The sequence below is a fragment of the Ictalurus furcatus genome, chromosome 8 (genome assembly GCF_023375685.1).
Source record: "Ictalurus furcatus strain D&B chromosome 8, Billie_1.0, whole genome shotgun sequence".
NCBI lineage: Eukaryota > Metazoa > Chordata > Actinopteri > Siluriformes > Ictaluridae > Ictalurus > Ictalurus furcatus.
In genome coordinates, this window is record NC_071262.1 from 27,205,302 (window position 1) to 27,231,146 (window position 25,845).

General features: G+C 41.9%; 3 protein-coding genes across 4 annotated transcripts in view; all 3 read right to left on the reverse strand.

Annotated features, from left to right (window-relative positions):
* The window catches only part of nocta (nocturnin a), a 9,211-nt gene extending 2,714 nt beyond the window's left edge, over nt 1–6,497 (reverse strand). Inside the window, exon 1 of one of the 2 annotated variants that reach the window (XM_053631840.1) lies at nt 5,944–6,497. In XM_053631840.1, the coding sequence (XP_053487815.1) occupies nt 5,944–6,148 (205 nt within the window). In that variant the 5' untranslated portion in view covers nt 6,149–6,497. Of the gene's footprint in view, nt 1–4,119; nt 4,507–5,943 lie in introns of those variants that run through there. The other variant, XM_053631841.1, reaches the window with a different exon arrangement.
* Nucleotides 6,498–7,843: 1,346 nt separating this feature from the next.
* Nucleotides 7,844–12,052, reverse strand: c1qtnf2 (C1q and TNF related 2). Its single transcript, XM_053631843.1, has 3 exons — nt 11,463–12,052; nt 10,990–11,249; nt 7,844–9,954 (listed from the first exon to the last, which is right to left on the reverse strand). Exons 1-3 carry the CDS (start codon nt 11,495–11,497, stop codon nt 9,320–9,322), a joined length of 930 nt encoding a protein of 309 aa, XP_053487818.1. The 5' UTR covers nt 11,498–12,052; the 3' UTR covers nt 7,844–9,319.
* A 1,242-nt stretch (nt 12,053–13,294) lies between these two features.
* Nucleotides 13,295–23,354, reverse strand: slu7 (SLU7 homolog, splicing factor). The gene is made up of 15 exons (XM_053631842.1): nt 23,225–23,354; nt 22,400–22,602; nt 22,092–22,245; nt 21,917–21,997; nt 21,407–21,571; nt 19,722–19,787; nt 17,531–17,662; nt 17,187–17,284; nt 16,950–17,017; nt 16,329–16,468; nt 16,077–16,238; nt 15,867–15,971; nt 15,677–15,748; nt 13,903–14,022; nt 13,295–13,718 (listed from the first exon to the last, which is right to left on the reverse strand). The coding sequence occupies exons 2-15, from the start codon at nt 22,552–22,554 to the stop codon at nt 13,539–13,541; spliced, it is 1,698 nt and encodes a 565-aa protein (XP_053487817.1). The 5' UTR covers nt 22,555–22,602; nt 23,225–23,354; the 3' UTR covers nt 13,295–13,538.
* Between the last annotated feature and the right edge of the window lie 2,491 nt (nt 23,355–25,845).

A 25,845-nucleotide genomic window follows, 5' to 3' on the forward strand; every position in this document is an offset into this window, starting at 1 on the left:
CTCACTCCTCCCCCCCAGCCTCCCCTCCTCCCGAGCCTCTTTTCCTACTTTGTGTTCCTGAGAATTTCTTTGCTGATGAAAAGACTGAACACATATTTACTCCAGTCCTGCTGAGCTTCACTGTCCACTCCAGAGAGTGAGTGAGTGAGTGAGTGTGAGTGTGTGTGTGTGTGTGTGCGCGCGTGTGTGCGTGCTCAGAGGTTTCCTGAATAGCCCACTGTGTGTGACAGTCTCTAAGCACACAATGGTTCACTTTGAAAATCACGAGATGGATATAACAGGACAATTGTTTCACACACATGAGAGAGAGAGAGAGAGAGAGAGAGAGAGAGAGAGAGAGACAGAGACAGAGACAGAGAGAGCGCGCGAGACAGACACACAGAGAACTGTCCTAACGGTATCCATGAGGAGGAAAGTGTGCCTCATTGGTTTGGAATGTAATTCAATGGAAGTCCAGAAGATTAAATGACTTCCATTTAAAACCCTAAAAATGAAAGAGAGTCAGAAAACAGTGAGAACTAAAGAGACAAAACAAAAAGTATGAATATATATTATATATAAAAACAAAAACCCCTAAAAGAACCTGAAGAAGCGGTGAGCGTAACGTCACTGTAACGCTTTCAATTTCAGGTGACGCTAATAAAAACACGACTTTGCCTCACTTCGACAAATATTTCAATACAATCACCGAGTCCGTGCGTGTTTAAGGTGAACTTCACCAAGTAACGTGATGGCCAGTTCCTTTACTTCATTTATTTTCACATCCTAAAGCCAAACCAGCTTTCCTGTAAACACACACACACACACACATTTTTTCGACATTCCTCACCAAATAATCTTGAGAGTAGGAACAGTCCACAGAATGAGATGCATGAGATGACCCCTGAACTGCGCCTTACATAACTTCCCCTTAAGAGCCGTGTCTACGTTCAGTAACTCGGGTCACGCCTGGACCGCGTGATCGGTGCAGCGTGGCGTCTCGGTACCTGACTCAGGACCAGATACTAAACGTTCACGCGATTGCCTGAGGGTCAAAGGCTGAGTAAATATTATTCATCCATTCTGCATTTCCATTAAAAAACAACTCTGACGGAGACGTCTATAGCAGGCGCTGTACATCATCTACGGCGGAGAATAAAGTGGATAAAAATGTGCTTTTGAACAAAGAAAAATGATACGGTAAAGTTTTCTAAACCCCAGGAGACGTTTACGTAACGTTTCTGGAAGGAGTCTCCAGTGTCAGCGCGTTGTAACGGTCCGACGCAGATCCCTAACCCGGCGCTGCGTTCGACTGGGGGACTCGCTGGTCAGAAAGACAAAAATATCATATCGCGATACTTGAGGACAATTCTACAATACTCGATGCGCATCGCGGTAACGATATTATAATCGATATATCGCCCAGCCCTACTGAGAAGGGTGCGCCGTCGTTATACGGTACGAGAGCGGCCTCTAGAGGCGAAATAAAAACTATCGCTGACTCATTTTGTTGTGTTATTTGAAGTGTTTTTTTTTTTATCCATTTTGTCATGTCTATTTTTATTTTTTATTCGGAGACTTAATGTTTGCTTCGGTCTGTACATTTATCTTTATATTAATAGTTTATTTCATTTTTTAAAAAGTACAGTACATGTTCATGGTGCAGTCAGTACTGTTGATTTTTGTAATAAAGTTCAGCGATATTCTACTTTGAGTGTTGTGTTTTCATTCAGTATCTGTTTTAATAACTATCGGTTGATTACTCTATCGGCAGGCACGTACCGCCCGACTATCGCTCGACCTCTAATTGAGAATTACAAAAATGTGAACTGAGTCGAACACCCACGGCAACGATTTTGTTGTTTTTCAGTAACATGACAAGCGACAAGAGAGATAAAGAAAGAAAGAAAGAAAGAAAGAAAGAGAGATAGATGTGAGACAGAGATAAGGAGAGAGAAAGATGAGAGAGAAAGAGAAAGAGAGAGAGATAAAGAGAGAGATAAAGAGAGAGAGAGAGAAAGATAAAGAGAGAGAGAAAGATGAAGAGAGAGAGAAAGATGAAGAAAGAGAGAAAGAGAGAGATGCGAGAGAGAGAGATGAGAGAGAGGGAGATAGATGTGAGAGAGAGATGTGAGAGAGAAAGAGAGAGCTAAAGAGAGAGATAAAGAGAGAGAGAGATAGATAAAGAGAGAAAGATAAAGAGAGAGCTAGAGAGAGGCATAGAGATAGATAGAGAGACAGAGTGAGAGATAGAGAGAAAGATAAAGAGAGAGATAAAGAGAGAGCTAGAGAGAGGCATAGAGATAGATAGAGAGACAGAGTGAGAGATAAAGAGAGAAAGATAAAGAGAGAAAGATAAAGAGAGAGATAAAGAGAGAGCTAGAGAGAGGCATAGAGATAGATAGAGAGACAGAGTGAGAGATAAAGAGAGAAAGATAAAGAGAGAAAGATAAAGAGAGAGATAAAGAGAGAAAGATAAAGAGAGAAAGAGAGAGAGGGATGGAGGTATAGAGATATAGATAGAGAGAAACGTGAGAGCTGTGTGAGAGAGAGAGAGAAAGAGAGAACGATAAAGAGAGAGAGGGAGATAGATGTGAGAGATGTGTGAGAGAGAAAGATAAAGAGCTAGAGAGAGGGATAGAGAGACAGAGTGAGAGATAAAGAGAGAAAGATAAAGAGAGAGAGGGAGATAGATGTGAGAGAGATGTGAGAGAGAAAGAGATAAAGAGCTAGAGAGAGGGATAGAGAGAGAGACAGAGTGAGAGATAAAGAGATAAATGTGTGAGAGAGATGTGAGAGAGATGTGAGAGAGAAAGAGATAAAGAGCTAGAGAGAGGGATAGAGAGAGAGACAGAGTGAGAGATAAAGAGATAAATGTGTGAGAGAGATGTGAGAGAGATGTGAGAGAGAAAGAGATAAAGAGCTAGAGAGAGGGATAGAGAGAGAGACAGAGTGAGAGATAAAGAGATAAATGTGTGAGAGAGATGTGAGAGAGATGTGAGAGAGAAAGAGATAAAGAGCTAGAGAGAGGGATAGAGAGAGAGACAGAGTGAGAGATAAAGAGATAAAGATGTGAGAGAGATGTGAGAGAGAAAGAAATAAAGAGCTAGAGAGAGACAGAGTGAGAGATAAAGAGATAAAGATGTGAGAGAGATGTGAGAGAGAAAGAAATAAAGAGCTAGAGAGAGACAGAGTGAGAGATAAAGAGATAAAGATGTGAGAGAGATGTGAGAGAGAAAGAAATAAAGAGCTAGAGAGAGACAGAGTGAGAGATAAAGAGATAAAGATGTGAGAGAGATGTGAGAGAGAAAGAAATAAAGAGCTAGAGAGAGACAGAGTGAGAGATAAAGAGATAAAGATGTGAGAGAGATGTGAGAGAGAAAGAAATAAAGAGCTAGAGAGAGACAGAGTGAGAGATAAAGAGAGAAAGATAAGGAGAGAAAGAGAGAGAGGGATGGAGGTATAGAGATAGAGAGAAACGTGAGAGCTGTGTGAGAGAGAGAGAGAAAGAGAGAACGATAAAGAGAGAGAGAGAAGTAGAGATATAGAGAGATAGATATAGATAGAGAGAGAGGTAGAGATAGACAGACAGACTGATGAAGGAACGACTGTTCATCACTACTATTAGGTAAAGTGAGAACTTTTTCACCGATGTTCCACGACAACACATCAACAAGAATCATCATCCGTGTAGTCCGTCTCCTTCGCACTACCGTACCGTACGCGACAGAACCTCTCGCCACGTGACCAATCAGCAGAGACGCCGCAATGTTGTCGTCTCTCCAATTACCGCCATGGTATCTCAAATAAATAAATAAATAAACAAACTACATCCTCCACAGACTGACATGTTGCTTGTATTTACCAGCAACTATAAACGGATAAAAAAATAAATCAATTTCACACTGTAAATAAATCATTGTAAGCTAGTACATTAGTTGTGCTTTTAAAAGGAAGAAAAACATGTTGGAAAATAATCCAGTAACTCCTGCTTCAGGTCACACTGTCGCCGATTAGTTTCCTATAACAACATGTTGATCTCGTAGATCTCACAGAATCCAAAAGTTACACAAACGAGCGAACACAAACGCTCCGACTGGCGTAAACACAACGCCAAACTGATCGCCACGCCATATTTACCTCTCGGCTGGGATGGAGACCTCCACCGATGTTTGTTTTTAGATAAGGAGGAGTGTACAGTCACTGCCCGTGTCGTACCTCCTCTAACAACACCACACAACCCGGTGTGTACTGCGGTTCACTCTGTCCTCGGTGAACACTGAGTAGACGGACATGTCAACCCTGAATGCAGAAGGACGTGACGTGCCGTAACGAGTGTACAGATAAAGAACTAGCAGCGGAACTCGGATGAACGGGTCATGCTTGCATCATAGACGTTTACTGATCTGGTTGTTAGGGGAAGTTGGTCATCTACGCACAAGTGCAAGCGAATGTGTTTCAAAATAAATCTGGGAGTCGGCCGCGTTCCTCAGCTTTCACTGCAACTTATGGACCAAAGGTCAAAGGTTTCCGTTTCATGTTCTGCAAAGACCTCCTTCAGGCTAAATTTGTCTGGGCCGCATAAATACACTGCTCATGTTACATACCTGAGAAGAACACTGAGAACTCAGTCTGCACATGTGAAATGGGAGACGCGCGCGCACACACACACGCAAATGAAGCGTGGTACGGAAAATGCCTAGAGGAACAGGACGTTTATCAAAAGTGAAGGAGAAACGTTCTTCATCAGCCGTGTAAGACCGGTGCTCGTGTCCTGAAAACACGTCCTGCTCCTCTGGAAACTCTCCAACACGCTGAACTTTTAGTACGTCTGCTATTATTACTGAAACGGACTGCAGTTACTTCCTGGATTCTTCATAACACACAAACACACACACACACACACACACACACACACCCTCTCACAGAGACAGATACATAGACTGTATGGATAGACAGATAGATAGATAGATATACTAGATAGACAGATAGATAGATAGATAGATATACTAGATAGACAGATAGATAGATATACTAGACAGATAGAGAGATATACTAGATAGACAGACAGATATACTAGACAGATACAGATATACTAGATAGATAGACAAGACAGATAGACTAGACAAACAGATATACTAGACAAACAGATATACTAGACAAACAGATAGACAGATAGATAGACAGATATACTAGATAGACAGATAGATAAACAGAGACAGATAGATAGACAGATATACTACACAGATAGACAGATATACTAGACAGACATACTAGACAGACAGATATACTAGATAGACAGATAGACAGACATATACTAGACAGATAAACAGATATACTAGATAGACAGATATACTAGATAGACAGATATACTAGACAGACATACTAGACAGACATATACTAGACAGATATACTAGATAGACAGATATACTAGATAGACAGATAGATAGACAGATATACTAGATAGACAGACAGATATACTAGATAGACAGACAGATACACTAGATAGACAGACAGATAGGCTTTGACAGATAGATAGTAAGATAGACGGATATGTAGATAGACAGGCGGCAAGTTAGATAGACAGTGATAGATGGTAAGACAGATCGATATACCGAGATTGATAGATAGATAGATAGATAGACAGACAGGTGGTAAGGTAGACAGATATCGAGACAGACAGGTGTGTAGATAGAGCAGCACTGAGCACACGTTGATCAAGAAAACGCGTTAACATGTTTGAATGAAGGAAATTAAACAGATCACGTGACCAGAAAGGCTCACGGTAGAAAATGGTGACGCGGAAACCGATCGGTGACGCGCACCGGCGTTTCCCTTAACACGAGTCCCCTTACCACATTGTGTATGTTTACTGTCTTCCACCACCACCAGACTCCGTTCACTTCCTGCTCCATACAGAGTTAAATCTCAGGATGAAGCCTGACTGACTAACACATCACCTACCCTGTAATGATGGAGATGACCGGCTGGTGTGGAGCTCCCTGGGCCCGGTACAGGACTCTCCACAGTGGCTCCCGGCGTGTAGGAAACGCGGAGAGAGCGCGTGCTTCTCGGAAGCGGGTTGTTTCTGAGCAGATCCCAGTGATGAGAGGCAAAGCGCGGCCAGATCCCTCTGTATGAGCGAAGAGCACCGCTTTACCGGAAACATTATAACTCAGCTAACACACAACACCAGCTAACCATGTAGATTAATATCCGCTAAACAAGACACCGGTTGACTTTAATCACTAAAACACCGTGTGAACGGAAATATCTCACTTTACACCCCGTCCGTTCCCGAACACCGGTACAATTAACTGGTACTGCACTACCGTTTCCTCGTGTCTCTACAGACACTCCCATTCACCCGACAGGGGAGGATCAATCGACATGTTCAAATAAATCCGATTAAACACGGTTTACCTTCTTTAAATATTCTTCTAAAATTACATTGATTTAGTAGACACGTTTCAGCAAACATACAATCGCGTATAAAAGTGTACAAGAATATCGTGACCATTTTTAGGAATTCCCCTACACACCGTAGCAAAATGGTTCAGTCCGGATCCGAGCGACACCGTGTGGTTTCTGGGTGAAGAGGAGTGGAGGGAGGTGTGTACGTCACTGATGACGCGGCGAAATTCCTCTTCCGTTTCTCTTCTTGTTCTGGTTGATTTCGTCACAGGAAACCAAGAAATATTAAATAAATAAATAAATACTAATACAATTAATAATAACAAGAATAATTGTCATGTATTGTTATGATGATGATGATTATTACAAAACAGGTCATATAAAATCTACAATTATAAAACAATTTATGCGTGTGTGTGCGCGCGCATTTAACCCCAAGACCAAATGTCTATGATAAATATATAAATGAAAATATTTATCCCCAATTATCACAGAGTCTTAAAGCCTGTCATAAACACTTGCTGCACTTTATTACACACACTTATTTCATTAGTCACCTTGTATGTGTACAGTTATAGACCCTGTATGTTTCCACTGTGTCTGTGTGTGTGTGTGTGTGTGTGTAAATGTTATGGGGAAAATATCGCTTTCTAGGAAAGTATCACTTCTCTGTGGAACAACTTCAAAGAACTTCCAAAGAGCACTGATATGGTTTTTATTTCAGGAAATGGAAATAGGGCATGGCAGAGCAAGCTGTCAATCATTTAAATAGCTTGTATGTATACCGCGGTTAAGTGCTTACCACAGACCTGTGTGAATGCCTTTTGGGATTTGTGCCACTCACTTTTATGTTGTATCTATCAATTAATGGTCTGCTTTCAGAGAGAGAGAGAGAGAGAGAGAGAGAGAGAGAGAGGGGGGGGGGGCAGTAGTATGGTACCATAGTATCAGTACTGTATATGTGTTTCAGCCATACTGTCATAGGTATGTAACCAACAACAAAAACAATACAGTGTTACTGGAATCAGTTCTGAGCTGAAAACCCCTATCCTGTGCCGTTTGTTTAAACTTAAACCAAAGCCGGTGTGTGTGTGTGTGTGTGTGTGTGTGTGTGCACGTGATCATGTTTGTGACTTGTCATTATGAATGTGACCACAAGTTTAAACTGGAAAGAAGTAAGAAAGGGAGGGGGGAAAAAACATAATCTTTGTGTACTGAGCTTTTATATCAGTCGTTACCAATAAAAAAAACAAAAAAAAACAAAAAAAAAAAACAATGAGATGGTGCATGAAGGTGATCAAGTTTCTTGAAATGACGACTTAATATTACCGCTCACATTCGCAAACAGCATTTAAACAGAGAATAAATGGAAAAATAAATCAGCAAAAGGAATGTGTAGGAATCTCCAGAATAATCTAATAATGGAAAATATTAAACGGGTTCGCTTACATCGAACGTATTTTCTGTATTTGCTTTTTTCTCTTTTTTAAAATTCATGTTAGACATTGTAAAAGACACTATACATATAAGAAACACAGCTTGTCTTGACTGGTTGGGAGAGAGAGAGAGAGAGCAAGAGCAAGAGAGAGAGTGAGAGAGATGCAACAAAACACATGTACAAATCCAAGAGTTCCAAGTTTGATTTCCTGTTCAGTCATTTACGTTTCCAAAAGAAGGGAACACATCTGCCAGATTTAAACAGAAATGTGCTCTGTGTCGTTTGTTAAACACTCTGGATTGCTACAGAAATGAAGTCACACGAGGAGATCAGAATTATGGCAACTTTTCACAACAACAACAACAAAAGAATTCTTAGTTAAGGCCATCACCACAGACGTTGGTGTACCAGGGCGACTTTAATAATGTCATCGCCTCAAACAAAACCAAGTTGAAAGGCTCTCACAGTTGACTTATGCTACAGGCTACTATCTAGTGAATTTTTAGAGCAACCATGTAATAGGTAGTAATATGATTAACCAAGGTTGCCAGGTATCATCAAAAAACTCTCCATCGCAACTACATCTCAAAAACAACCTGATAAAATCAGGCATTGAAAAAGAGATTTTCTTCACTTTCCCCCCACGGTCCTTGATGGGAAACGAGGTCTCGCGTTTCTCATGTATGGACATTACCCGCTCTATAATCCCTCTCCGAATCGTTCGAATATATCTCACAATAGAAATGTTTCTGTACTTCATAGACACACTGTATGCACCTCCACTGCCTTTGTTTGCTGAAATTTATTCGATGTAATGAAGATTGTTTTATAGCAAACAGAGATGTCTACGGAGTATTTTTAAACTAGCCCACTCTGGCAAAACAGTCCTGTCCGTTGCTCCTCCTCCACTGAATATTCACAGAGTGAGCATGGGGCAACGTGATTCCTGCCCCAGTGGGCATCTATTAAGGTATGTTGACACATACAGAGAGCATTCACGCTTCTTCTTCCTCATCTCGTAGGATGTGATGCATTTATACACTGGTGAATTTTATATACAAACGCTCTCCTTCCAGAACGTTCCATTTCAGCGGCAAGAAAACTGGTTTGTTGTCAAAAGTGGAATGCTAGTTGCGCCACACACTGATGAATGTTACTATGACATCTGACAGGTAGTTGGACGACTTCTTAGTACATTTTTGACCACTAGGCGCATTAATAGTTCTACAGAGCTAATCGGGCAGTGAGGATACTGCGGAATGATTGCGAAAAATCTAGAAAGGCTTATGTATATCTGTCAAATACCATGTCTCACTTGCCCCTATGGGAGGCTAATGTTTCTAACAGGTAAGGGAACGTCACACATCCCTGAAAATGGCGAGCTCTCCGAAGACAGCATTTGAACTCTAATGTTATAAAGAAAGCAGCGTGCATAAAAATTGTGGTGAATTTCGAGAGCTTAAACGGGACCAGTCAGTGAAGCTTCCATCAGGAGGACCCAGAGCTAGCAGCAGAGATATTCCTCTGAGGAATCTGATCTGCGTAGATAAGAAATCCCGTGAACAGACTGTCGGTCCAGAACGGATCGAAGAACAGGCCGTTCTGCTCAGAGTAGAAGATCTGAAGCCACACCTGGTCTCCTTTCTGGAGCCGGAGCACGGTCGAGCCTGACGCTACATCATGGTTCCCCGTGTTGGCGTCGAAAGTCTTGATCTTGTACTGCCCGTTGTGGACGAGCCCGATCGCCAGGTGCTTGTTAGCCAGCGTGATGTCATAGCTGAAGTAGTACACACCTGGGACAGCGCAGGTGAACTTGCCGCTGCCGGTGTTGTAATGGCCGCCTTCGTTCATCAGGATGCGGTCGAAGCGGATGGGCGTGCGCTCCTTCGGATAACTCTTGCTAACTGCGACCGAGAAGGCCGAGCGTTCATGCGTCCCACAGTCACATCCACCGCGGACGCCAGCTTCACCCAAATCTCCCATTTCACCCTTCAGCCCTCCCGGCCCACGCACGCCAGCTGCCCCCTGCGCCCCCTTCAGACCTCGTGGCCCCGCCCGACCTACAACTCCTTGGCGACCCTTCAGTCCTGGTTTTCCAAGGTTCCCCGTGCGACCTGGTTCCCCTGAAATTAGACGTGAAAATACAACCAAGCATGGAATTTTATTTTTTACTTATCACCACTCCACCACCACCAAGCAGAGCATTACGTGTTTACTTTGATACGTACAAAATAATTATGTACACATCTTCTCATCCCCTTCTGAGTGGGGGTACAGATCAAAAGGAAAAGTCATTGAGACAATAACAAAGAAAACAAACCTGAGTCGGTTTTAAACATTAGTATTAGACAACACTTTACATATAACAGCCAATCATAGGGTAGGACACAGTAAAAAAAAAAAAAAAAAAAAAGCTTTGTAGATAAGCTTGCCTAGCTCTTACCCATCCTCTTCTAATATACAAATGTCCAATTATGCAAATAAACATCCAGCCTTTGTTTTCTAGTGGAAGGGCGTGGCCACGTTGCCAAATCGCATGTTCATGGTACACGCCCAGAAGTCGAAGTGTCTTCTGTCTTTTCTCTTCTATAAACCAATTTCATTCAATCTAGAACGAAATCTCATTACACCAGCCCTGTTGAATTCTCAAATCTGATTGGTCCGGAGGTGTCGATTCATTTTCTAGAGCAGCAGCTCCTGCAGTAGTGCATAAACCTAACTCGAAATGGTTATGACCAGTGTGACGTGCCACTCTTTAATGAACTTTAACAATGCTCATGGTTTGCAAACTGCTGAGGTATAAGTGGAATAAAACTCTACAGAACGTGATGCGATCGGAAAATAATCAACTTCGCTTCACGTCATTGATTATTTCAACTTAACAAAATGCCCTGAAGTGTTTCATCCTAATTTAACAGGTACGAAAATGTTTTCAATGTTATAAAATAAGCAGTTTTTTTTTTTACAATTTTTTTTTTTTTACATTCATTCAGGACCCAAGTGTGACCTGTGACCCTTGCCACAGAGTTTTATCTACTAAGAAACCTAGCACAAATGAAATTTCAGATCTCGTTAGGGAAGAATAATGATATTAATTAATGAATTAATTAACATATACTACTATGCAGTTCATTTAAATGAAATGGGCTGTGAGTCACCTTTCTCTCCTTTCTCACCCTTGTCCCCATCCTTGCCGTCCTGTCCGTCAGAGCCTGGTGAACCCGTCCGTCCTGCCCTGCCGCTGGGCCCCGCAGGCCCCGGGCTGCCCGGTGCTCCTGGAGGCCCGGGCAAACTGCATGCGAGCTGAGACGAGTGAATGGTGAAGTTGTGTTCTTTCTTCCCAGATTTCACAGTTAGGGCAAAAGAAAGAGAGAGCAGGCAAGCGGCCAGGAAGAGCGGACGCACGACGCAGCTGCGGCTGCAAAACATCACACGAGATGAAAGGTTTGTGCTGCATTACACGGCGTCATGTGTTCTACTCCTGGCTCAAACATGTTTCAGGTATGCACGGGGTGTTAAATAATTCTGAATGACCCTTTATAAATCAATCGTTTTGGCTAGAACATCAGACATTTGCAAACATGTTAGTTGTTAGTTGCATTTTGTTTTGTCTAAACAGTGAAGAACTCACCGCAGGTCTCGTTCACGTGCAATGCCAGACCCCATCTGCCCTCAGGAAATTCACGCAAATGTGGAAAAATGCTCAAAACAAGCTCTACAGCTGATATCCTCTTACTCCTCTGAACAACAACAACAACAGCAGCAGCAGCAGCAGCATCCACCCTGTTTTGACGCGCTCGCTCCAGATGCTTTGGACATGATGTAACAGATCGGATATGGGGGAGGGGACTTTTGGAGGAATCATGAAATTCATCTGGAGTTCAGACTCTTATATACAGTTGCAATCAGAATGATTCGACCCCCATTGCAAATCAGGTTTACTGTCAAAATGTACAGACTTTCAGCTGTTTGCGATGAACAAATCAAACAAAAGCGATTGAAATAGTTCGACACGACGAACGCTTCAAGTGGTTTCCCCAAATTCAACTGAAAATATAATGATTTCTCCTGTCTCAAAATTATTCACCCCCCCCCCTGAAGAGAATCCCTCACAACAGCACAAATTTGCAGAACAGGTGTTGTCTCAAGCACACCTGATACAATTAATCAAGGGCTTCATTAGTTGCACCAGATGTGCTTGAGCTGGAACACTTGGAATACCTGAACTGGCTAGGGGCATAAAAATATATGAAATACCTGAACTGGCTAGGGGTAGAAGAAGAATGAAATACCTGGACTGGCTAGGGGTAGAAGAAGAATGAAATACCTGGACTGGCTAGGGGTAGAAGAAGAATGAAATACCTGGACTGGCTAGGGGTAGAAGAAGAATGAAATACCTGGACTGGCTAGGGGTAGAAGAAGAATGAAATACCTGGACTGGCTAGGGGTAGAAGAAGTATGAAATACCTGGACGGGGGAGAAAAGGAAGCTATAAACGGCTGCAGCCAGTTTTGTGAGAAGGCAGGTTGTGAAAAACCCTCAAGTGACTGCAAAAGACCTGCAGCAAGACTTTCTTGTAACAGGCTCTGAGGTTTCAGTGAGCACAGTAAGGCTCGTACTAAACGCAGAAGGTTTCCATGCCAGAACTCCAAGACGTACACCACTACTGACGCTCAAAATCATATAAATAAGAGACAGAAGTTTTGGGATTCTGTTCTGTGGAGCGATGAAACAAAACTGGGACTTTCCGGCACTATGAATGTATGTCTGGAGGAAGAAGAATGAAGAAAGAACACTCTGTCCACAGTCGAGCATGGTGGTGGCTCGGTGATGCTCTGCGGCTGCTTTGCATCCTCTGGCACTGGAAACCTGCAGCGTGTGGAAGGCGAGATGGATTCATTGAAGAATCGGGAAATCCTAGGAGAAAACGTCATGATGTCTGTGAGGAAGCTGAAGCTTGGGCGTCATTGGACCATCAAACAGGACAATGATCCCAAGCAAACCTCAAATTCCACCAAGACTTGGTTGCAGAAGAAGTCCTGGAAGATTCTACAGGGCCGTCACAGTCACCTGACTTGAACCCCATAGAAAGTCTCTGGTGGGATTTGAATCGAACTATAAATGTTTACAGATATGATGTGTAGTTCTTTAATGAAGAAAAAAAATGCGATTGGTGGAAAATCGCTGTAGTATAACAGGAAAATATCAACTTCAGGGTAGTAAGAGTAAGCATGCGTCGCATCAGGCTGCTTCACACTACTCCATTGTTGATTATTTTCCTATTACAGCTCACCTGGAGTGTTTTATTCCTCACATAATTGGCAGTAGTATTTACTTTTATTATTATTATTATTATTATCATCATCATCATCATCATCATGTTGTCTGACTCTGAATAAGCATTGAAATCAAAACACACAACTAAATCCAGTCGTCACCTCTCAGAATAAAAGAATCCTCAGAAACGTGATTCAAATCTTTATACTGTTGCAGAAATGATCAACGATGGAGGACAGATGATCAAATGATCAATACATCAAGTTATCATGGTGTGTTTTGCCATGCGGGCTATATTTACAGCTTTCAGTTCGCATTCTGAGCTAAAACAAAGACAAATGTTTTGGAAAAACTAAGCTATCCCAGTCTGATATGTGAAGTGACTGGGATCGAGTGATCAGTGCAGCAAAAAGTGGAGGAAAAAGACGGTTCACTGATTAAGGAAGGAGGCCATGGGGTCGTCGGGTCGGGGGCGTTTCATCCGGAAGGCCTCCATCTCCTCCTCTGTGGGTTCGCGTATCTCCTTCAGGCTGTTGTACGGTCTCTTCCTCTCGTCGATCTGCATCATCTCCGCTACCTGCTTCAGTCTCTGCTCCTCGGCGCTCAGGGCCTGCAACACGACCGACAACTTTCAGCACTTTATCAGGGAAAATGTAACGCGCACGGATATTTTCAAGGTATTTGTTTCTTAAGGGTTTACACCGTCGTTATAAAATGTTACACGTATAAACCTGTGCATTTACTTAGTGTATATACACTTAAACTGAAACTAAAAGGTAGCGCAAACTGTTCACCCGTTTCAGCTTTTCTTTCTTTTTGGCTTCGTCTTCCTCGTCGCTGCTGCTGTCGTCGTTTCTCTTCTTGTGCTTCTTCTTATTCTTCTTCTTCTTTTCCTTCATCTTTTCCTGGTGCATCTAGAAGACCAAATACGGCACATCAGACCCTCATATCTCTAAAAACGTACCCAGGATCAAACGGAGCTGGAGCTCGAGTTATATAAGGCTGCTTTCTATCAAGCCCTTTTTTTCCCTTCTATGTTTTGTGCTATGAAAACATGAAATGATAAAGAAGGAGCTGATGTGATGTAAACTGTATGAACACTCTCACCGTTGCTAGCTGAGATCAGTTATACTGCTCTGTAGGTTAGATTTATTTATAATCAGTAATAAGGGTGGAGTAAAGATGCGTGTACAGATAGAGATGAGGAGCTTGGTGATCTTCACTGGAACACTGGAGGCTGAAAAAACACAAGACTGTTTCATCTGCGGATGTGATGAGACTGTGTGCAGCTCCAGTTAAAGCGGATCTCAACTCCACAATTATTGGCACCCTACCTACTTATCTAACCATCTATCTATCCATCCATCCAACTCCACAATTATTGGCACCCTTTTTTTTAATCCATCCATCCAGTCAAATCTACACGTATAGACACCCTATTTATCACCCTATCTATCCATCCATCCATCCATCCATCCACCTATCAATCTATCTATCCATTCAACTCCACGACTATTGGCACCCTATCTATCTATCTATGTATTCAACTCTAAGACTATTGGAACCATACATACCTATCTATCTATCCATCCATCCATCCATCCAGCCATCTACCTATCTATCTATCTATCCATTCAACTCTACGCCTACTGGCACCCTACCCATCTATCTATCTATCTATCTATTCAACTCTAAGATTATTGGCACCCTACATACCTATCTACCCAACTACCTACCTATCTATCTATCTATCCATCCACCGCCACAATTATTGGCACCCTTTCTATCTATCTATCTATCCATCTATCTATCTATCTATCCATCCACCTATCTATTCAACTCTAAGACTATTGGCACCCTACATACCCATCTACCCAACTAACTATCTATCTATCTATCTATCCATCCATCCATCCACCGCCACAATTATTGGCACCCTTTCTATCTATCTGTCCATCCAGTCAAATCTACACGTATCAACACCCTGTCTATTTATAACCTTATCTATTTATCACCCTATCTATCCATCCATCCATCCATCCATCCATCTATCCATTCAACTCTACGACTACTGGCACCCTACCCATCTATCCAACTCTAAGATTATTGGCACCCTACATACCTATCTACCCATCCATCTATCTATCCATCCATCCAACTCCACAGTTATTGGTACCCTTTCAATCTATCCGTCCATCCTACCTTATCTACCCTATCTACATTACCTTCAGATTTCAATCTGATAACTATTTCAAAATTTCAGACCGACTTTGTCAAGCCAACATCAAAGTCTGTCGTGACGAACTTCACCTATCCAGTTTCTACAATGTTGTAATTTTGCCGGTGAAATATTTTCTATTCAACATGTTGTGAACCATCTCGGACTCGCGCACTAACAAATATACATTTTTCACCAGCATTTTGTCCTCCGTGTTTGTTTCTTTCATTTCGTCCCACTTCCTGTTGGATTACAGGTAAAACGTGTGCTAGTGGTTGAGAAAAATGGAAAAGGGGGAAAATTCACAGAAGCACGCTGAGAGGCAATGCGGTTAGCTGAACTGTCAGTACCTCTAAAAGTGTCTTCGGCACTTCCTCATTTTCGTCTTCGACCCCTTCGTCAAACGGGACGCACGATGTGTTCTGCAAAGGAAAGCTCTGTTAACGACTCTGCATGCACTGACTGGTATCGTCATTACTCCACGTAAGCGGTAAGGAGACGATTCACTGCATCACTTTAAGTATAAAAGCGATAACTCACTGCGGTTATCTTGCCAGCCTCTCCAGTGCAGTAACTCTGTTTGACCAGCGAGTGGCAGCACTTGTAACCCCAGATGCCGTCTTTCCAAAACGAGCCCCAGATACACTGCAAAATAAACCGATCGAGTCGAATTTTTCAATAATACTGACAACCGCAGACATTATATCCCGATTATATCCATTATACATTATATCCGTCAGCCGTACTCACGGTGTGGTTATTAATAAGGACGTCCTCTTCATATTTGGAGCGGGCTATGGCTTTCTCCTGGCCTTTGAGGACGGCTCCGTGTCGAGAGTACTCCACGTAATCCTCGGTCTGAGCGAGCAGCAGCTCCCGTGGAGGCGCGTCGAGATGCTCCTCACCCCCGTACTTGAGATGAGACACAGACAAACAGCACTCACGCTACGACACCGCAGAAAGAACGAAAGAAAGAACCGACAGCATAATGTTTGGCCATACCTTCTCCAGGATGCCCTCTTTCTGTTGGTCTTTGAAGTCTTCCTTCTTGACCCTGAAGGACTGATGGAGCAGCTCCAGCTTGGTCGGGTCAGCCTGCAGGTGGACCTCCGTTCCCTTCTCGTACGCCTCCCAGGCAAAGACTGAACGACAGAGCGGTGAAGACATGACGCAAGCACGTTCACAGGAAGGAGAAATGAGCGTAATGATGGTCCATTAAGTTATTGCTACAAATATAAATCCGTCTCTTCTATAAACAAACAGGTTATATCAATCATCTCAGCAGCTACAGAAGGGTATATGAGGTTTCTAATAAACAACATGGCTTATATACGGTTGTGTAGTAAGATTGATCAGATTCTGCAAGGGGTGTGCAAACTTTTGGGCACAACTCTAAGACTATTCAGCTTTTTATTCACTACTAAGTGTCTTAGACTCAAATTACAAAGTGTTCTCTTTAGTATTATTTATTTACCTCTCTAAACACAAAGACGCATTTTGTGCACTATATTTAAAAACAAGCGACGTTTAAATTGCACGATCTTTTTCGCTATCCTGATAAACTGCACGAAGTGTAGCGGTCCATCAGCTACAGGTGTATAACAGTGCACGTTAATTACTTACGCTGCGTCTGTGCCATGCTGATCGTATCGCCGCTGTACCGTGCGAAGTTATCTCCGGCGTACCCCACCCTGCAAAAAACAGGAATTAGTGTAGTGTTTGTCCTCTCTCACGAGTGCCTGCAGCTACCCGAGCACGACTGGACCGAAGGATCTTTACCTCCGTCATACATTGAGAAAATCGAGGGATTATGTAGATGAACTGAAAGGCATTATTGGAAATGATTCAACAGAAACGTACTCTTCTGGATTCTTGCCGGTGTTGGAGTACGGGTTTTCTCTCATGGCTCGGGTCTTCGGGTCGTAGTAAGCCGAGTTCGGGTCCAGGTTTCTCAGGTACTGTTGTAGAATGAACGTGTTAGATTGGACAAATTGTTAAAAAAATAAATAAACACTTAACCCTCACTTAGACGTTAAACCTGTTGATGCAAAATACAATTACAAAAAATGATTCATAATTTCCTCAACGCATACTGAGGATATGAATTGAGGAATAATGCACGCTAATAACTCGAGTACTCGGAACTCTAAACTAACCGGAGTACGGGATTTCTAAAATGAATAAACAGGCCACGAAGATGTTACCTTAGCGGTGTCCTCTCTGATCCTCAGGTTCCTCACTGTGATTCGTCTCTTGGAGTCAAAGTTTTGCCCGGGCATGTCGATATCGTCTGCGTATTTGTCTTCGTCCTCGTCCTCGCTGTTGTGCTCTCGTTCCTGAAGGAGGAAGGACAGAGATGAGGGGTTTTATCCCCTAGGGAAAATACAGACATGCTCTAGGGTTGCTAATAAAAACGATATTTTAAAAGCTTTGGTAGGGAAATTTTGACTGTGACAAGTATACTTTATCGACAATTAAAGAAACGTTGCTTAGTCACATAGAAATCCTTTTATTATCTGTTTAATGTCGAGATTATATACCTAATTTACATATGATACGAGATCATATTCCATAAATATTTCCATCCATTTTCCGTACCGCGTATCCTACACAGGGTCGCGGGGAGACTGGAGCCTATCCCAGAGAACTCTGGCGATAAGGCGTGGGACACCCTGGACGGGGTGCCGACCCATCACAGGGGACGATCACACACACACGTTCACACACTACGGACAATTTGGACATGCTAAGCAGCCTACAATGTATGTCTGTGGACTGGGGGAGGAAACCGGAGTACCCGGAGGAAACCCCCACAGCACGGGGAGAACATGCGAACTCCGCACACACAGGGCAGAGGTGGGATTCGAACCCCCGACCCTGGAGGTGCGAGGCAAACATGCGAACCACCAATCCACCGTGCGCCCAAATGCTATATTTATAAACATAAATTGTAAATCAGTGAGTAAGTTCATTAGAGAAAGCAGCTATTTTTTCTTAAAACACTTCAGTTAAACTATTTCAAACACGTATGTGGTGTTTTAGAACATGTTTCGGTGCTGATAGGAAATGTAATCTTAAGTGCTATTCATAAAACAACTTAATGTCTGTCTTGAAAATAAACCAAATAAACACAACTACTTGTTTATAATTCAGAGAATGTAAAAACGTGGATTTGCGGCTGGTTTAAAGTACGTTTTAAAGCCTCGACGTTAAAAGACTGAAGAACGTGTAAGATGTAAGACGTCGCAGATCTCAGCGAAATGAGGAAACAGGAAATTAGGAAACTTCTGCGCATCTACGGAGGGAGGGTGCATCTACGTCTTTCTGTTATTTGGCTCGTAATCGGGACGTCATTACAAAGGGCCGGTAATAAGCGGGAGTTATTTGTAACCATCTGATAGAGGAAGGAGCTTTGTAGACAGAAGTGCTGAGGGAGCACAAGAGCGTTTATTTTAGGTTTTCATTCCCAAACGTCAGTGTGGACACATTCGTATAAACGTGCGTCACCGCTGTCGTTATGTACGGAAGTGCTTTGATCCGGTGAGATCTCTCCCTCCTAAACTCTGTGACAGTGAACTGGAGCTGCTGAAATAACAACACCGTGCTGACGTTCAGTAAAGCTTCTGTTGTGTGGAAATTACACCCAACCTTTTTCAGTAGAAGATGACCGCATTCGGAGAGATTTTCCAATCACAATTAAGCAGAAGGAAGATCTCTAGCTTTAAAAGAAAGCTATTCTCCTTCATAGTTATGTTCTCTGTCCTAACTTAACCCCATTTTGGGCTAATATACTTCAAATTCTATCAGACACGTTACATACTGTATTGGAAACTCACCCCACTTATGGGCTTAACGTGGCGAAGAAACTTGCATTAAGGTTTCGGAAAAAAAGACAGAGATCACGTCTGTTAAACTCTAACTGATCCGGTTTTCCTTTCTCCACTATCTTGATATTGTAGGTTGAGAAACTGTGCGACATTGACCGTAGTGTAGCATGACTTAATGATAATTCCTTACATTTATATAGCGCTTTTCTAGACACTCAAGGCGCTTTACATAGTGTGTAGCATCCACCTGGATGATATGACGGCAGACATAGTGCTCCAGAGCACCCACCAGCTATTAGTGGAGAGGAGAGAGTGATGTAGCTGATTCAGAGATGGAGATTATTAATCCCCTGGGGAAGGGTGGTGTGGGGATAGTTGTTCTGTTTTGTCATTACAGTACTTTTTTGGCGTCCCCTTTTCCCTCTGTCTCTTTCTGCATCTCTTAATAATCTGTCTGAGTGATGTACAAATGACTGCTGGATTGTTTGATTCCTCAATAAAAAAGATTTCACCTCACCCCACCACAAAGGAAAGTCTATAAACACCACTCAGGTGTGAGATTACGTACTCTGTGATCCAGTTTCCCGGTGGCCAGCTCCTCCTGTAGCCTCTGGGCTTTTAAAGTGCGCTTTGCCTGTGACACAGAAAAGTACGACGACGTCTCTGATTAATCGCTATATAGATATATACACGGTCATGTGAAAAAATAAATACACCCCATGGAAACTGTTGCCTTTTTTGACAGATTTGTACAAGCAAACATTTGATCCTCTTTGAAACAGTGCCTGTTAATAAAGGTGATCAAATGACATTTTGTAGTCATTTTCATAATTTAAATGAACAGATCGGTCACATGGAAATAGTAAATACACCCGACGTTTAATCACACCTTCAAATCCATGAAATTATACTCAGGTGTTGAAGATCGGGTGCCAGTGATTAGAACCTGCTTAGGGAGTGCAGGTGGAACCGGTCTTATTTACACCCATCTCATATCTAGTGTCTGGTGTTCTCTTTGTTATTGAGGTGTGTGGTGTCGTCATGCCAAGAGCTAGAGTTCTGTAAGGCCTTCGGAAAAAAAGGTTGTGGATGCCTGAGTCTGGTAAGGGATTTAAAAAGATCTCCAGGTTATTTGAAATACGTCGTTCCACTGGAAGGAAAATTATCTACAAGTGGCAGAGATTTCAAACGGCTGCCAATTAGTCCCGGACTGGCCGTCCCAGCGAATTCAACCCAGAAGCAGACCGTCTGATGCAAAAAGAAGTCTCCAAGAACCCCAAAATTTCATCACAGGATTTGCTAGGAAGTCTTGAAACGGTTGGTGTGAAAGTGCATGCTTCTACAGTCAGAAAGAGATTGCACAGATCTGACCTGCATGTGAGGCGAGCCAGGAAAAAGCCTTTGCAAGACTAGTTTGGCAGTCTGTGAGCATACAGGCAAAAGACCAGGCCTTTTGGAATAGTGTGCTCTGAACAGACGAATCAAAGATAGAGTTGTTTGGCCACAGTAACAGCAGATATGTTTGGCACAGATCAAAGACAGCTTTTCAGGAGAAGCACCTCATACCGACTGTGAAGCACGGTGGTGGCAATGTTATGGTTTGGGGTTGCTTCGCTACCTCAGGGACTGGACAGCTTGCATTCATTTATACAACTATGAATCCTGAATCATATCAAAGAGTGCTTGAAGATAACGTGACGTCGTCTGTCTGAAAGTTGAACCGAAAGTGGACCTTTCAACAGGATAATGATCCTAAGCACACGAGCAAATCCACCAAGGAACGGCTCAAAAAGAAGCCTTGTCAAAGCCTGGATTTGAATCCCATTGAAATGTTGTGGGGGGATTTGACACGGGCAGAACGTGCAAGAAAACCCTCAAACATCTTGCAACTGAAAGAATATTCCATGGAAGAATGGTCAAGAATTCCAGCAAGCCTGGTGGACAATTATGCAAAATGCCTACAAGATGTTATTTCTGCTAAAGAGGGCAATACTAGCTTCTGAGATCAAGGGTGTACTTACTTTTTCCACAGAAGAATATCACATCTATTGCTATTTCTGTTGAACACACTAATTTTCCTAGTGACTTTGTTCAAGTATATCAACTTTATCAATAGGCACTGTATCAAATAGGATCAAATGTTTGCTTGTCCAAATATGCCAACAATTTCCATGGGGTGTACTTATTTTTTCACAAGTGTGTGTGTGTGTGTATAAATAAATAATTTAACATAATCGATTCAGTGAACATTACCAAGTCAACTTTCGAATACTCCTCCACAATGCGCATGTGCTCCTCGGGGTCATAACCGTTCCAGCGGTCTCGCTTCCCATCGTAATCCAGACTGAGCTGAATCTGATGGTGCTCGTCCGGGGCAAAGCCCGTACCCGAGAACTTCGCTCCGACCTTTCTGGGCCGCTGCGAGGCGAAAGAAACAGAAGAAGAATTTTAAAACTTTTTTTGAGGACGCGTTTCACCGACCCAAAAAAAGGTTCTGATATGACTTATCTTTCCCATCACAAAAACCTGCCATTTTAACAGGGGTGTGTAAACTTTTTACATCCACGGTATGGCAAGAAAAATATTTAACTATGAATAAGCAAGTGATAAATCTTCCGTCAGTTGAGGCGTTGATACACCAGCGTTTCTCCTGTCGTAACTGAACGACTAGTTGAATTTTATGATAAATCCAGCTTGAACATCCATTACGTCTCACCTGACGGACTCCGGAAATAAAAAGAAAGCTTGAATTCCACGTGTTACCTCAAGGCAGTCCTTCTTCTGGTGCGTCAAGGCACCGCAGTTCTCGCACGCCCCTTTCCTGAACTTTGTGCTGACGGATTTCTGCACGGAAGAGGTTTTTATTTTCAGATTTTCGGCGTCCGTCTTCATCCGTAAAACGCAATCGATTTAAACTAGACGTCGGGACGCTGCTTACCTCCTGTACGCCTCTCTTATACCACTCTCCTATAGACGAGAACTCCAGCTGTTTCTCCTCCTGAGGTCTCTGGTGCTTGAGCGTGGGCCTCTTTGAGGGGTCGATGTACCAGGGCACGGAGGAAATATACTGGGGAATGTGAGGGTTGATGTCCCTTAAAAAAGAAAACACAACAGCGTGAAGAGGAATCAAAAGCTTTGATATCTCAATGTTAATTAACAGCAATGAAAGACTGTGTGTGTGTGTGTGTGTGTGTGTGTGTGTGTGTAAGAGTAATCGCAGAAGCTTCTTCCGCCACATCAACGTACTTTCCCTCCTCGTCGACCTCAGCAGGAGCATTTCCCAGCTTCCTCTGCTCCTCCAGCTCCTTCTTCTTCCTCCAGTCTTCTCGGGTCATTTTCTTGGGTTCTTCGAGATCTACGATCCCTTCCTGACCCGGGGTGGTCTCGGCTTCTTGCAGCATGGCGTTCCAGGCACCGGCGCTACCACAAATCAGGATCAGGAATTCCGGCTGCACGACAAACGACAGGTTTTACACAGAAATTGACCGTTTTTATTCCATGTTTTAAGTATATTATTCCATATATAGTGTTTTATTCCATATATAAAGTATAGTATTCCATACAGGGCGTTTTATTCCATATATAGAGTGCTTTATTCCATATATAAAGTATATTATTCCACACAGAGCGTTTTATTCCACATATAGAGTGCTTTATTCCATATATAAAGTATATTATTCCATATATAGTGTTTTATTCCATATATAAAGTATATTATTCCATATATAAAGTATATTATTCCATATATGGTGTTTTGTTCCATATATAAAGTATTTTATTACATATATAGAGTGTTTTATTCCAGATATAAAGCTGCAATATATTACAGTTGGCTTTGAACGAATAAGGTTGTACAAAACACAAAATTATTAAAAGACAACAAACATACATCTTAATATTAATCTAAACTGAAGTATGTATCTAGTCAAGTTACTTTAAATCACATTATATGAAGCCTGGCTAGTTAGCATGCTAAAAGCTAGCTAACATTAGCTAGCTAAAAACAGTCTTTTTCATAGAAAAGAATACACTTCAGATTTCTGAATTTGTTCTCAAGCCACACACACTCACCTGTAAACGCGATGACTGGCAAAAAAAAAACCCCTGTGTTTAAGAGTAATGTACCTTATACTGCAGCTAAACTCCAGCTAGCTAGTTGTTTACATGCGTGTCAGACGCAGAAACCGGAACCGGAAGTACGCATTACAAATTAAAAGTAGCGACGGCTTTGTGAAAGCCGATAATAATAATAATAATAATAATAATAATAATAATAATAATACAAGCAAAAAATCCTTAAAGTAAACCCACGTATTACCTTATTTGATGCGTGTATGAGTACTGAGGAATTTCTAAATAGAAATTTTAAACGATTAAAAAAAACATTATTAAAACTATATTTTTTCAGGGTCTAGAATACTGGTGTATCTACACTATATACTATAAACATAGTATTCTGATTATTGAGATTTGTTCTTGCCATATCTTTATCAGGATCTATCACTTTTATATGTATAGGACAAATATGGGCTACGCAGGGACAAACGAATTGGACACTAGATGGCGTTTTAAAACGTAATAACAACTGCAATTTTTTTTTTATCTGTGTGAAGTTTCTGTGCATGTATTTCCCATATACGCATGGGTTTCCTCCTGGATCTTCGGTTTCTTCCCACCGGCGTGAGTGAGAATGAGTGTGTTCATGATGCACTAACATGGCGTCCCACCCAGGGTGTGTCTCCCACCACCTCCCACCCAGGGTTTTCAGGATAGGCTTTGGAAAACATTACACTCTCATTCTGATCATTTTTCTGAACCACTTTGCAAAAAAACTTTTTTAACTTTTAAATCTAGCCTAGATTTTCATAGAACTTCCCACACAAAAATTTTTTTTCCACACAATTCAGTTCCAACATGGTGTTTGTCTGACAACCAGCTAAAACGCAAAAGGTAGACGGTCTGAAAACATTGTCATTTCAAAAAAAGTTCAAACATATCTTATATACACTGATCAGCCATAATATTAAAACTATTGACAGGTGAAGTGAATAACATTGATTATCTCATTACAGTGTCACCTATCGAGGTGTGGAATACATTTATTAGGCAGCAAGTGAACAGTTAGTTCTCGAAGTTGATGTGTTGGAAGCAGGAAAAATAGGCGAGCGTAAGGATCTGAGCAACTTTTACAAGGGCCAAATTGTTATGGCTAGACGACTGGGTCAGAGCATCTAAAAAACGGCAGGGCTTGTGGGGTGTTCCTGGTTTGCAGTGTTTAGTACCTACCAAAAGTGGTACAAGGAAAGACAACTGGTGAACCAGCAACAGGGGCATTGGGCGCCCATGTGTGTGGGGAGTTAAGGTTTGCCCATCTGGTCCAATCCCACCGAAGACCTACTGTAGCACAAATTGCTGAAAACGTTAATGCTGGCTATGATAGAAAGGAGTCAGAACACATAATGCATCACAGATTGCTGTACATGGAGCTGCAGAGCCACAGACAGGTCAGAGTTCCCATGCTGACCCCTGTCCACCACCGAAAGCTCCTACAATGGGCACGTTATCATCAGAACTGGACCATGGAGCAATGGAAGAAGGTGGCCTGGTGTGATGAATCAGGTTTTTGGTTATATTTAAAGTAAATCAACATTGACGATGCCTAACAGATGAACAATTTTGCCAGTATATGGATTTCTCTAAACGGTACAGAAAACTGAGCAGCCTTATTTACAACTATTCTTTAACAGTCTGCAGAGATAGTTCTCTAGGGGATGTTACAGCAGTAATTGAAATTTAGCGTTATAACCTGTTCAGAATTTTAATTTGAAAACACATTAGACAAGATCATATTAATACAGACCAGAATTCCAGCTGAGGATGAATTTCAGTCACACTAGTGAAATATGAATACAGCCACTTCTTATTTGTGTAATCAAAGCGTGATTTATTTACAATCCTTTTTTTTTTTTTTTTTACACCTCTGGAGACCTGTCGAAAATAGAATCTAAGTTTTAAAATACACATGACCCCGGCCTCGTGTTTCTGTCTCGGGGATTTCCTGTTTCCATCTTTGTCCACTCCATGTAGGCATTAAAATCTAATAATCTAGTAGGTTTAATAATTTATAGATCTTGTTTATTTTAATATTTCACCTTTGCAGTGTGTGAGACACGATCCAGAACTATGTGAATAAGCATTAATCTTTCTGTGATCAGAGGATTCACCAAAACACTGTACATTTGTAAAAATCACATGAAGGTTTTACTCCCAAAGCATTGCATTGGTTTTAATAGCAACTGTAATGGTCTCTACTGGTAATTTGTTGCCTTCTATTGGTGACATGTTATGTCTAGTTGTACCATTAAGCACCAATAACGGTAATGGTAACGGTTTTAATGGTTAGCTGATGGTCTGTAATTGTATTTGTAATGGAAACCATTCGATTTTTTTCATCAGGGTTCATTCACCGAGCAAACAACAGTAGAAAAACACTAAAATGATAGAATAGGAAATTCAAACAGCAACTTGGAAACAAATCTGTTCTCATTTTTAAATAAATAAATAAATAATAAAAAGCCTGCATCTGAATGTACATGAAGTAAAATACCCTCATGCCATCCTCCCTATGAAGTAACTAGCTTGCTAGCTAACTGCTAGTAAACTAGCTTACTCTTGTCACAACTAGACACAAC